We start from the raw sequence: 14,032 nt of genomic DNA, 5'->3' as shown, positions 1-14,032 counted from the left end.
GGATCATATCAGTGGTTGCCTCTGGTGAAAGAGGCTGACTTGAAAGAGGCACGAAGGGACCTCTGGAGGGACAGATGTGTTCTGTGTTCTGATTGAGAGTGACACCAGTGTGCACATCTGACAAACTTACCAATCTATACACTTAAAAGGTATGCATTATTTTATTTTATTTTATTTTATTTTATTTTATTTAAGAGTCTCACTCTTGCCCAGGCTGGAGTGCAGTGGCACGATCTCGGCTCACTGCAACTTCCTCCTCCTGGGTTCAAGCGATTCTCCTGCCTCAGCCTTGTGAGTAGCTTGGATTACAGGCATGGGCCACCACGCCAGGCTAATTTTTCCATTTTCAGTAGAGATGCGGTTTCACCATGTTGGCCAGACTGGTGTCAAACTCCTGAGCTCAAGTGGTCCATCCGCCTCGGTCTCCCAAAGTGCTGAAATTACAGGCATGAGCCACCACAGCTGGCCAAAAGCTGTGCATTTTAAAAATGTCTCTCTTCCTCTCTAGGCTATAAATCCCACGAAGGTCTAATATAATGCCTAGCACATGGTAGTGGTCAGTGAATAGTGACTGAACAAGGAACTGTGCACTGTTACCGCTGTATTACTGAGGGCATCAGAGCCTGCATAGAAGAAGAATCCCTGCTAAAAGGGCTCGGTGCTGAGACCCTGAGAAGACGCCCTCTCAGGCCACCACTTCACAGCAAAGTGGTCATCTTTCCCCTCCCAGTCATGCCCAATAGTGAGCAGTGGCTCATTGACCCTATAATTTTCTGTTAACTGAGAAGCTACAACTCTGCAAAAGTGAGACTTAGCACTGCATACAAAACAACACCGTTTATCCCATATGACTCTCCTGAACTCCACTGGAAAGGAACTACATTTTTTTTTCTTTTGAGTCAGTCTTGCTCTGTGGCACAGACTGGAGCGCAATGGAACGATCTCGGCTCACAGCCACCTCCGCCTCCTGCGTTCAAGCGATTTTCCTGCCTCAGCCTCCCTAGTAGCTGGGATTGTGGGCATGTGTTACCACACCTGGCTAATTTTTGTATTTTTTAGTAGAGATGGGGTTTCGTCATGTTGGCCAGGCTGGTCTCGAACTCCTGACCTCAGGTGATCCAATTGCCTCGACCTCCAAAAGTGCTGGGATTACAGGCACGAGCCACCACACCCATCTATAACTATGTATTTTTAAAACAGCACCTCAGGATCTATGTCCTAGGGGAATAAAAAATCACAGAAGGGATTTTCTCATTTATGTGGATAGTTACTCCACAATTTGCTTCTTTAGTGCCCAAATTATCTTGGCCAAATTAATTTCGGAACCTGGCCCCTCTTAGTTCAGGAGGAAAATTCCATGAAATAGACAGTTATGTTGCCATCAGAGGGAAAGACCAAAAAGCAGGATTTTGACATTTTTTTCCTTGCTATGAAAAATAAGAAATTTTGAAAAAGGAAAAAAAGGACATCATGGCCACTCATTTTTTATTCTGACTCAGATGGTTCTGTTTCTATGTAAATATGCAAAGAAACAGATAAACAGAGAAAAAAAGGCCCTGTTAAGTCCACATCCATCAATTCATCACGGCAGGAAACAAGAAAAGAAGCCAGGAGGCTTGAAATCCCTCTGAGACTTGGCACAGGGTAGCATGAAAACTTGAACACTCTTTCTCACAGGATTTAATTATTCCCATAAGAAAAAACAAACTTTCCAGAAAAGAGCAAGGATATCTTTTGTTCCTGATTTGTTAAGTAGGGCTCAAATTCCTTCAGAGCTTGAAGGCTGAATGGTTTGCTCTGATAAGTGTTTGATTAAACTACCAAAAATGAGGATTTGGGATTTTTCACTTGGATGACCCTGGTAGATGAAGTCCTGACCTAAGTGAGGAGCTGATGCCAAGAATGAAAATTATTTATTTGATCTTCTTCAAGTCAACCCAGGTGAACACGTGACCACTCCAACAAGAATACAAATTCTCTCTGCGGACTACACAAAAGGTCATGCATCTATGAGCAGTTTGCCAGGGATTTCAGGGTTTAATATAATATGTCGTCTATTGGCCTCCACCTCATGGGTTTGCATTTTTTGAAATAATACAATAGGAAGCATGTGGGTGTTGGGGGAGATACATCAGATTTGAATCTAACTCTGACATTTACAAGCTGGGTGACCTAGGGAAAAGGATAAACTGGGTCTCGGTTTCCTCATTTGTAAAGTAAGGAGAACACTACCTACCCACCTTCAGCAGTTGTTGGAACAGTAAGAGATCATGGGGACACAATGCTGGTGGTCACTAAGTATATTCCCTTAGCCTTTCTTTGGAAGTACCAGTTCATTGAATCATTTAGTAAATTTGCTTCCAGGACTTACTAAATGCCAAGAATTGTGCTAGGTATTGAGAATATGGTAGTTAAGACAGATAAGGGCTCTACAATTTAGACAGTCATTGAAAACAGATAGATAAGTAACATATAAATATATACAATCAGATTCTAAAAAATATGATGGAGACAATAAGACAGGTGTTACAGACTGAACGTTTGTGTATTCCCAGAATTCATACATTGAGGTTGGTCGTGATGGCTTAAGCTTATAATCTCAACACTTTGGTATCCCGAGGTGGGCAGATCACTTGAGTTCGGGAGTTTGAGACCAACCGAGGCAACATGGCAAAACTCCATCTCTACAAAAAGTACAAAAATTAGCCAGGCATGGTGGCATGATTTGCCTGTGGTCCAAGCTACTTGGAAGGCTGACAGGAGGATCGCTTGAGTCCAGGAGAGGGAGGCTGCATTGAGCCATGTTCAGGCCACTGCACTCCTGACTGTGTGACAAGGTGAAACTCTTTCTTTAAAAAAAAAAAAAAAAAAAATTCCATGGCCAGGCATTGTGGCTCACACCTGTAATCCCAACATTTTGGGAGGCTGGGGCAAGTGGATCACTTGAGGTCAGGAGTTTGAGACCAGCCTGACCAACATGGTGAAACCCTGTCTCTAATAAAAATACAAAAAAATTAGCTGGGTGGGGTGTTGCACACCTGTAATCTCAGCTACTTGGGAGGCTGAGGCAGAAGAATCACTTGAACTCGGGAGGCGGAGGTTGCGGTGAGCTGAGATGGGGCCATTACACTCCAGCCTGGGCAACAAGACCGAACCTCCATCTCAAAAAAAAAAAAGCAAAAAAGCTTCTTTTTTGATACATTGAAATTCTAAGCCCCAGTGTGATGGTATTAGAAGGTGGGGCCTTGGGAGGAAATGAGGTCATGAGGGTTGAGCCCTGATGAATGGGATTAGTGCCTTCATAAGCAGACTGGAGAACTTGCTCTTGCTCTCTCTGTACTACATCACTGTTGTAAGAGTTATTAAGAAGTTATTTTAGGCAGATAGAGAGGAAAAAGGGTCCTAGGGAAGTTTCATTTTTAAAGCAGCTCTTAGAGCCAGGCCAGCAACCTTTCATATGCAAATGGCGGCCATTAGAAACTGGGTCCATGCAAACATGGCGATTCCCTGGCCTTCTTGCCCTTGCGACACACGCTCCTGGCAACATGGCTGCCCCCACCTATCCCAATGTGTGTAGAACATCATGGTGCCCTGCATTTGCATATTAAAAGACTAGGGTGAGAGGGCCAGCTTTTTCCGGCTACGTGAATGACATGCCTTGTCAAACCAATCCCCTGAGCCCTGTGCAAATCAGACATCACCTCCACCCGCCTTCTTATAAAACTGGCTGGTATTTGTGGCACCTGGGGTCTCCTCTTTCGGCTGTGGAGACCCCTCCCTCTGTCTCTGCATGGGGGAGCATCTATTTTTGGCCTCCTCCCATCTTTCTTGCCTATTAGACTCTCTACTCCTTAAAACCACTCCACACGTGGCCATGTCGTTTTTTCCAATTTGACTCAAGACAAAGAACCTGGTGTTGCTCCACTCATTGGAGCCACATCATCATTGTTGGGATATGGCGAGAAGATGACCAACTGCAAACCAGAAGTAGAGCCTCACCAAACACTGAGTCTGCCAGAACCTTCATCTTGGACTTCCCAGACGAATGTTTGTCATTTAAGCCATCAATTCTATATAGCAGCCTAAAATGACTAAGACCACATGGTGATACGAGGAGAAGTAATTGGAGAAAGACAGGAGGACTATCACAGGGTATTCAAGGAAGGTTTCTCTGAAAAATTAACATTTAATCTGAGACTTGAAGGACAACAATGGAACCAGCTATTCAGCCCTAGGCAGGAGCAAACCCAGTATCTGGGAGGAACAGAGATAAAGCCAGGGAAGGAGATAAAGATATGATAAGTGGGCCCAGATTACAGACTTTGTAGACCACAGAAAACATCTGAGTTTATTCTTATTGTAATGGGGAGCCATTAGAGTATTTTGAGTGCCTGAGTCACTTAAGTAGATTTTCTTTAATAGGCAGACATAAGCATAATCATGATGTACTCCTGAAATGTAAAAATTCTCCCTGACTAAAGCAGAGGATGTCTTCTAGAGGATCATGTAAAATAAGGTTATTATAGATAGTATGGTCCAGAAATGGGTTTAGACTTGATGTGATTTAAAAAAAAAAAAAAAGATTATATCATTCAAGGTTGTAACATGAAACCAATGTTTACACAATATTCATTATACTGTAATCTACAGAATAGCTGTAGCTATTCTTAGCACTTTGGGAGGCCAATGTGGGCAGATCACTTGAGGTCAGGAGTTTGAGACAAGCCTGGCCAACATGGTGAAACCCTGTCTCTACTAAAAATACAAAATGAGGTGTGGTGGCACATGCCTGTAGTCCCAGCTACTCGGGAGGCTCAAGTAGAAGAATCGCTTGAACCCGGGAGGTGGAGGTTGCAGTGAGCCAAGATCACACCACTGCACTCCAGCTTGGGTGACAAAAGTGAGACTCCATCTAAGAAAAGGAAAAAAAATATAGCTTGGGGAAGGAACTGGCTTCCCTTTCAAAGTAGCAGCAAAGAGATAAGAGACAGAATTGTTTCCTCCTGGAATGATTTCTTCCTCTAGGACATGAGTATTTGGATGCTGACATTAAATGAGCTCCTGTAGAGAAAGAGCCTCGCACGGCACAGGGTCGGGTACAGAGAAGAGACAGTTTCTTCTCTTGTTTGTTCCTTTCCCCTTTGCATTGAAAGGAAATCAGAAGCCCTGGATATAAAATTCTTCAAGGATGAGTGAAAAGTCATCAAAGGAAAAATGCAGGAAACAACTTCTCAATGTAAATGCATTGCATGGGTTGATGAAACTTTTGATGATTTCCATATTTCACGCTCCATTCTAGAATTGTAAAGCCAAACAAAAGTCCCCCAAGCCCAAGGTTTACAGATTTTATTTTTTAAGTAAAGGAACTTTCAAAATAAGAATAACTCAAATTCAAAGATGGTGGGTCAAGCCTGTTCAACATGGTGAAACCCCATCTCTACTAAAAATGCACAAAATTAGCCGGGCATGGTGGTGCATGCCTGTAATCCCAGCTACTTGGGAGGCTGAGGCAGGAGAATCACTTGAACCCAGGAGGTGGAGGTTGCAGTGAGCTGAGATGGCATTACTGCAATCCAGGCTGGGCGACAAGAGTGAAACTCCATCTCAAAAAAAAAAAAAAAAAAAGTAGTCATAGCAAAAGTATAAAAATTTCACTGGATGGAGCAGCCACATAGGCCCAGATACAGGGCTCTGCCCCCATTCAAAACCTGGAGAAAATGAGAACCCTGACTAAAGGAAGAGCCCGACATTCAGTGTAGGAAGGGACACTGAGGCACTTTACACTATCCTAGGTTAGCTCTGGACAGTCAGAGATGCCAAAAGGAGGCGTGTGGTCAGAATGTTGGACAATTTCCACCACCCAGACCTCGCAGGTTAATCAGTGCCCAAGTGGGAGGATCCTTCCCACAGGGCACCCCAGGACCCTCTTGAGGACTACACACCCCAAACTCTGCAGTTTTCCGAGTTGAAGGTATCAGCAATGACAGGTTGCTGGGAACAAGCCTTTACAATTAGATTATACAAATGGCTTCTTTGTAAGTGAAATTATTCTATGACAAATGGTAAAATAGGAAAAAACTGAGTCAGTGTTTTAGGTAAGAAAATAATGTACAAAATAATTTCTAATGAATATAAACAGCTAAACTATATGGAAGGACATAGTATTTGCTGTCCTTTCAATTTAACCAACAAACAGTAATACTAAAAATGTATTCTCTGTATAGTCATGCACTGCATAATGATGTTTCAGTCAACTACGAACTGCATATATGATGGTGGTCCCATCATTTTTTTTTTTGAAACGGAATTTCCCTCTTGTCGCCCAAGCTGGAGTGCAATGGCGTGATCTTGGCTCACTACAACCTCCGCCTCCCAGGTTCATGCGATTCTTCTGCCTCAGTCTCTTGAGTAGCTGGGACTACAGACACCCACCAGCATGCTCAACTAATTTTTGTATTTTTAGTAGAGACTGGGTTTCAGCATGTTGGCCAGGTAGGTCTCAACTTCCTGACCTCAGGTGATCTTCCCACCTCAGCCTCCCAGAGTGCTGGGATTATAGGCATGGGCCACTGAGCCTGGCCCCCCATCATCTTTTAAGATTGTAATAAAGCTTAAAAATTTGGCTGGGCATGGTGGCTCACGCCTGTAATCCCAGCACTTTGGGAGGCCAAGGTGGTCAAGAGATTGAAACCATCCTGGCCAAAATGGTGAAACCCTGTCTCTACTAAAAATACAAAAATTAGCTGGGTGTGGTGGTGCACACCTGTAGTCCCAGCTACTTGGGAGGCTGAGGTAGGAGAATTGCTTGAACCCGGGAGGCGGAGGTTGCAGTGAGCTGAGCTTGTGCCATTGCACTCCAGCCTAGGCAACAGAGCCAGACTCTATCTCAAAAAAAAAAAAAAAAAAAAGAGAGAGAATGCTTTAAAAACAATTCCCATTGCCCAGTGACATCATAGTTGTCATGGACCTTCTTCTATGTTTAGACACACAAATACCATTGTGTTACAATTGCCTACAGTATTCAATACAGTAACATGCTGTACAGTGTTTATAGCTTAGGAGCAATAGGCTATATCTAGGTGTGTGGTAGGCTGTCCCATCCAGGTTTGTGTAAGTACACTCCATGATGGTCACACAATCACAAAATCGCCTCAAAACCCATTTCACAGAACATAACCCTGTCATTAAGTGGTGACTTTATATTAATTCCAATGCAGTTTGGCCAAAAGCATCTTCTTAGAAGAGTTTTAGGGCTATGTCTTAACAACAACGCTGATAAAGATTTCTTTTGTGTGTTTCTCTTAAATGATAAAATGTTACATTAAACAATTTAAACAAGCTTTTTTTCCTTCTTGCCAGGTTTGTCAGAATTTTCAATATACTAATGTGCTTTGTGAATTTCTAAGAGGGGGATAAAGTATGTGGCAGTTTAAAACTGCTTTGATCAGAGAACCTCAGAACAGATGCTTTGCTGGACCAGAGAGCTGTGTAATAATACAATGATGGAAAGACTGCTCTAATGAACTCTGTAAAGCTCTATAACATAAGAAAACCACTGTGTACCTCTGAAGAAACTAAACATATAAACCATATGAAGCATTAGCTTATGAAATTGAAAAAATATATAAGGTAAAACATCAGTCAGGGTATATACATTAAAGAGTTAATCAGTTGACATTGCCCAGAACGGTTATGTATGTACATCAACAAAGATAAACTAAAATCAATTAATTTCACTGTACACTTGGCTAAACAAAACAAGGTCTTTAGTTGCAATGTAAATATATTCATTGCTTTCCTCAAAAGAAATGCTCTTTAAGCCAAAGCATCATGCTAGTGAGTACACACTCAGAACTGAAGCACTGTGCCAAAATAAATTTATAGTAGGTACTTTATTGTGGAAATAAAATATAAAATTCTTCCCCAGCCAAGAGTTCCATTAGAAAATGAAAAATTCAGCCTCGGCATAGATGCAAATGCTTGCTTTTTTATGAGCCCGGCCAACATTCCTACTCTGAGTTGCTTTGGTGCTGTGCCCGCTGCAGTCTTAGGAAGGTAAAAGGGCTCTGCCATGCACTGCCTTAGCCAGCAGGGCTTCCATGGCTGCCCCCGAGCACAGGACCCCAGGGCCTGTGCCTCCCCAACATGAGTGAGGTGTTCAAATCAAAAGGCGGAGGCAGCCCCTAATCACACCTGTGCTGATACCTGGGCAGGCAGTAAAGGTGCTCTTTGCTTTCTTGAGCCATTTTCTGTTGCCCACTTATTTTTTCCAGCATGCAAACCAATGCCAGAGAGCTCATGCTAGAAATTCAAGAGGCGGAGATCCCAATCATGCTTATTGCTACTCTAGGAAAAGGCTGATGGAAGAGGATGAAAGTATCAAATAAATGAACAGGGGAGTGATCTTTAGCTTTTAAGCCTTCTGCATCCTCTTACGGTTTCAGATAATCAAGACAGAAATATCCTCTTATGAAACATTTCACAGACAATAGAACAAAGCTATGCTATATAAAGGTATATCAAAGCAAAACACCTCAACATCCTCTTAAATAAAAACAATGTATATAATATCTATATACACAAGAAGTCTAGAAGAATATAAATCAAAATGTTAATGGCTACATTTTATAGGATGCCAATTATCAAAGCTGCTTAAAAAATGTTAACAGTAGTCATCTCTGAGTTAGGGAAGATTAGAAGTAATTTTACTTTTTTTCCTGCTCGCATATATTTTCCAAATTTTCTTGACTGTATATGTGTCTTTTTTTTTTCTTTTTTTTGAGCCAGAGTCTCAGGCTCTGTCACCCAGCTTGGGGTACATGGGTCCGATCTCAGCCCACTGCAACCTCTGCCTCCCAGGCTCAAGCAATTCTCCTGCCTCGGCCTCCTGAGTAGCTGGGACTACAGGAGTGAGCCACTACGTCTGGCTAATTTTTTGTATCTTTAGTGGAGACTGGGTTTCACCATGTTGGCCAGGCCAGTCTTGAACTCCTGACCTAAAGTTATCCACCCACCTCGGCCTCCCAATATGCTGAGATTACAGGCATGAGCCACCATACCTGGCACATATATGTATCATTTTAGTAAATATGTAAAAGTTATTTTCAAAAATCTTCCCTAATTCATTCAATAATGAATTGATGTTTGTGTAGCTCTTTGTACTTTATCAAGGTTTCCACACATTTAATCCATAAAACAATGGGAAATAGTATGACTGTCATTTCAGAGAGGAGAAAACAGACTCTGAGATGTTATAAAACTTATTCAAAGTCAACAAGCTAGTAACTAACAGGACCAAGATCTAGATCTCCAGATCTCTTCTAAATTTCATGGCTTTTGTTTTCTTTTTCTCAATATTGGCTATGTCGTATGGGCTAGTATGTGCTACTAGATACATAAACCCCACAGGAATATACCTTGCATAGAATAGAAGCATTGGAGTTCTTACACAAAGATTTAAGCAAAGGGAAATACATAATTTTTCAAACTCAGTATTGGTTGAGGGGGAACATGTAAAACACCAGGGGAGGTTTGGAGACCAAACCTCCAAACACCAGGGAAGTAGGAAAACTTGCTCTCCTGGTTCCTATATCATACATGCTTGACTTCACTTTAACCCCATTCAGAACGGGAAAAGGAAATTTGACAAAAGTGAAGCCAAAACACTTAGGGAGAAAAAGTACACATGGCATCAAATAATGAAATTAAGCTAGAGGTATTTAGACACTGCTAAATGTTGTTTTGTTGTCGTTTTGTTTTGTTTTAGAGACAGAGTCTCGCTTTGTCACCCAGGCTGGAGTGCAGTGGTACCATCTTGGCTCACTGCAACCTCTGCCTCCTGGGTTCAAGCAATTCTCCTGCTTCAGCCTCCTGAGTAGCAGGGATTACAGGTGTGCGCCTGGCTAATTTTTGTATTTTTAGTAAGGATGGGGTTTCGCTATGGTGGCCAGGCTGGTCTTGAACTCCTGACCTCAAGTGATTTGCCCGCCTTGGCCTCTGAGTGCGCTAGGATTACAGGTGTGAGCCACCACGCCCGGCTAGATACTTCTAAATGTTTATTAGAGGAGAAGGAAGACCCAGGGAAAGGTTAAAGACTTCGGAGAACAAGAAAGAGAGGGCAGAAATAGAAAAGGACACAAAATAAGACGGATTTGGATCCCTAGTAAGAATCATGGCCAATTTGGCATGAAGAACCCAAGACAGTTATAAAAGAGAGGGAGAAAGACCCGTTAGTACCTTCATTCCTGCTGCGGCTGCAGGGCCACTGGGGTCTACAGCCTGGATGTGGCATGGCTTACTTCCTCGCACCACAAAACCCCAGCCAACCGCGTCACCAACAATCTAGAGAGGAAAACCACAATTAGCAAGCAGCCGACTGTCTCCGGCAATTTGCTTCTTCTTCTGAGGGAGAGAAAACCAACCCAGGATTAAGTATGCACCGTGATATATTTTCCTCCGTTTCTCTCTCCCCTGCCAGGGGATTGGAACACTGCTTCTATCACACACCCAGGCATCTCCCTGTAGAAAAGGTGGTAAAAAAAAATCTAACCTGTTTGGCAGAAAGAAGATGCTCCCATGAGGGTATGATTCAATAAACAACTGGACGATGTTCTCTTTCTTAGGCTGTTATACAGTGTAATGTCAGACTCCGATAGAAGGTTTAGAAAAAGTCATAACATGGTTGAAATGTCTCTGCGGATACAGTTTCTACTCTAACTTTGTTCTTTTCCTCAGTATCCAAATGATACACTCTTGATCCTGCAATGTCATGAAAGTCTAGCATAATTATTTAAATTACTAATGGTGGGAAATGAAGAGACTTGGCTTTCTTTTCTTCTCTTTCTTTTTTTTTTTCTTCTTGAGACAGTGTCTTGTTCTGTCACCCAAGCTGGAGTGCAGTGGTGCAATCTCAGCTCACTGCAACTCTCACCTCCTGGGTTCAAGTGATTCTCCTGCCTCAGCCTCCCGAGTGACTGGGAGTACAGGCACGCAACACCCCGCCTGGCTAATTTTTTGTATTTTTAGTAGAGACAGGGTTTCACCATGATGGTCAGGCTGGTCTCGAACTTCTGAGCTCAGGTGACCTGCTCGCCTCAGCCTTCCAAAGTGCTGGGATTACAGGCATGAGCCCTAACGCCCAGCTTAGACTTGGCTTTCTAAAAACACAATATTCTCCACCAAGGGGGAAAAAAATTGAAAAAGTACATAAAGTTCACAATGTACAATGTACAAGTAGACTAAACCAAAAGTTGTTTGGAATTAGAGAAGGCCTTTTCTATAGAAATCATTATTAGAGCTGGCAGTTTCATTCCCTGGACAGCTCCTAGCCACGTCTTTCACACATAGCCCAACCAAAACACAGCTGAAACACATTCACAATCAATTACTAACAATGTTGGCATTTAAATTAAAAATCAAAAACAAATACTTTCAAAATACAATCTGCTCTCTCTCTTCAATGCTGGAGACTGAGGAAAAACAGGGAGAAACAGGGAGGTAAATGAAAATTTTTGTGGAAATGCTCAAGATTTTCAGGCACTTCCATTACTTTACAGTTTGTTGTTATTTGTATATTATACTCAATTTCACTTCCGAAGGTACAGTTTATCTTTTCCTCTGGTACAGACGTGTTATCAGTGCCTTTCTCCTATTAACTCCTCAGCATTCAGAATGTGAAGCGGCCCTTAGCAAATGTTTGCTGCGTGACTGAGTGTGGATAGAATTCTCCCCCAGCCTGAGGTAATGCCACTAAAGTTAGAAGATGAAGGAGCAGTAGAAGTGTTTGGAAGAGGGTATGAACGTGAATTTGAGGAGATTGACAGAAGGAGACACGGGAAGGGGAGTGGGGGTGGTGATGCTGAGAGGAGCACTTTCATTCCATTTGAAGAAATCCAATGCAGGCAGAAGGAACCTAAAGGACCTCCAAGAAGGGGCAGGGTGTCCGGAGCTGCTCACAGCAAGTCAGAGGCTTGTGTACCTCAAGGCATGCTCACATTGTCGAAGCACCCTGCCTACGGCAGAACAATTTATCCCCCAGTTTCCTTTCTCTACCTTAACACTCCCCTCATGTTTTAAATAACGTCTAGAATTAATTATAATGCAGAAGGGATTATTGGCATCATTGGCACTTCCATTTGCCATAAAATCTAATAATAATTTAAATTACTAATGGTGGGAAATAAAATCTAAAATTATTAGATTTTAAGGCAAATGCAAGTGCCAATGATGCCAATCTTAAAATTTGCAATTAAATTAGAATAAGCGCATAATGGAAATCTTTTCTTTAACAAAGAACACATCAAAAAAATGTTAAATGCTCTATGAATAATAAAGCCTGTGAAGTCCTAATGCATCTTAGTGCCTTAAGGTCAAGAAAGCCTATTATCATAATTATGCTAAAAACAAAAAGAAAACTAGAAAAACAGTTTTCAGGTCAGTCTATAAGCTACCCATTGACACATGGACACGGTGCAGAAAAATGGGCAGCACAGGAGAAACAGGCCAGACCATCAGCCTACCGTGAATGTCTTCCTTGCATACGGAGCCCCGGGAGTAAGGAGTTCCTCAGAGGTGACTGGTCTCTTCAGCACTGTCAGACAAACATAATGTCAAGACATAAGCACTTCCAAGTCCTCCATCCATGTATTCAGCAGCTGTTTATTGATATCTCATAGGTGACCATTAGTGAGAAAAAGTAGCAAAGATCCCTGCCTCACAGTTTATGTTTTAGCTGAGGGGAGACAGAAAATAGCAGCAAACATACATAACCCTAAATCTACCTTACAAAGCTAAGGAAAAAAACAATGGGAAGGAAAGCAAGAGTGCCGGGGGTGGGGATAAGAGGATAAGTCAATTTTTTTTTCTTTCTTTCTTTCCTTTGTTTTTTGAGACGGAGCTTTGCCCTTGTCGCCCAGGCTGGAGTGCAATGATGCGATCTCGGCTCACTGCAACCTCCGCCTCCTGGGTTCAAGCAATTCTCCCACCTCAGTCTCCTGAGTAGCTGGGATTACAGGCACCCAACACCACATCTGGCTAATGTTTGTACTTTTAGTAGAGACAGGGTTTCACCATGTTGGCCAGGCTGGTCTTGAACTCGTGACCTCAGGCAATCTGCCCGCCTCAGCCTCCCAAAGTGCTGGGATTACAAGCATGAGCCACCCGGCCTCATTTCCTTCTTAACACCTAGGACTGCATGTCCACACTGCTTTCTGCCCTGAGTAATAATGCTAGTGAGCTTTTCGGAGTATTTAACATGTGCTAGAGAGGCACCATGCGAGGTGATGTGAACATAATAACTCACTTAATCATCACGAGAATGAACGAGTTAGGATCGTTGTTATCCCCATTTTATAACTGCAAAAACAACCTTAGAAAAGTTAAATTGATTGTGTCCAAGGTTCCAGAGCTAATGGGTGGCAGAAGTAGAATCAAACTCAGGCGTGAGACACCAGCGCCCACACTCTCAGCTACTGTGCCACGCTCACTCTGGGCCATGCTGCCCTGCAAGCAAAAGGAAGGGTCTAGAAGCCCAGGAAGATAGTGGCATGCCGTCCTCCTCACATCAGCTCGCTGCTGTTGCCTACCAAGACAGCAGACAGCAGCCAGTTCCTGACTTGTGGCTGCCTAAAACCCACTGATAACGAACCTCCCCATCCATCCTGTGCTCACCAAGAAGTGGAGAGGGGCTGTCATATCCTCCCCAAATAGCCAGGGGGGCAGGGGACAGGGACCATTCTAAACCAGCTCTGTAGACATCGTGAACTTGAAGTGCCACAGACAAACAGAAAAGCCTCAGCCACGGGGCCTAACCTGGTGAAGTGGCATCCTCCGATCCCCTCTGCTAGTGACAGTCAGAGGTCAGGTACCAGTCCTGGAATGAGTGTGCAGCAGACAAGGAAAGGGAGCGTGGGGAGAGGCCTGATGATCCACCAGGCAGCTGGGCCTTGCCCGCTGGTTACATGTGTGGCCTTCTGGTCTGACAAGCACCCTCTCAGTGAAAGGCAATCCAGTGCTTCTTGTTGAGGTGACAGTT

The 14,032-nt window shown here is 43.1% G+C and overlaps 1 protein-coding gene across 1 annotated transcript in view; it reads right to left on the bottom strand.

The window, feature by feature from the left end:
• DEPTOR (DEP domain containing MTOR interacting protein) overlaps positions 1-14,032 on the bottom strand; it is a 185,524-nt gene that overhangs the window by 36,427 nt on the left and 135,065 nt on the right. Inside the window, exons 7-8 of the mRNA XM_023224703.1 lie at positions 12,519-12,589; positions 10,237-10,341 (exon numbers count right to left, since the gene is read on the bottom strand). Coding sequence (XP_023080471.1) covers positions 10,237-10,341; positions 12,519-12,589 — 176 coding nt within the window. The remainder of the gene's footprint in view (positions 1-10,236; positions 10,342-12,518; positions 12,590-14,032) is intronic.

The sequence above is a fragment of the Piliocolobus tephrosceles genome, chromosome 7 (assembly GCF_002776525.5).
Source record: "Piliocolobus tephrosceles isolate RC106 chromosome 7, ASM277652v3, whole genome shotgun sequence".
NCBI classification, from domain to species: Eukaryota; Metazoa; Chordata; class Mammalia; order Primates; family Cercopithecidae; genus Piliocolobus; species Piliocolobus tephrosceles.
Note: the sequence above shows the minus strand (reverse complement) of the source record. Positions and strands in the feature narration are given on the sequence as shown.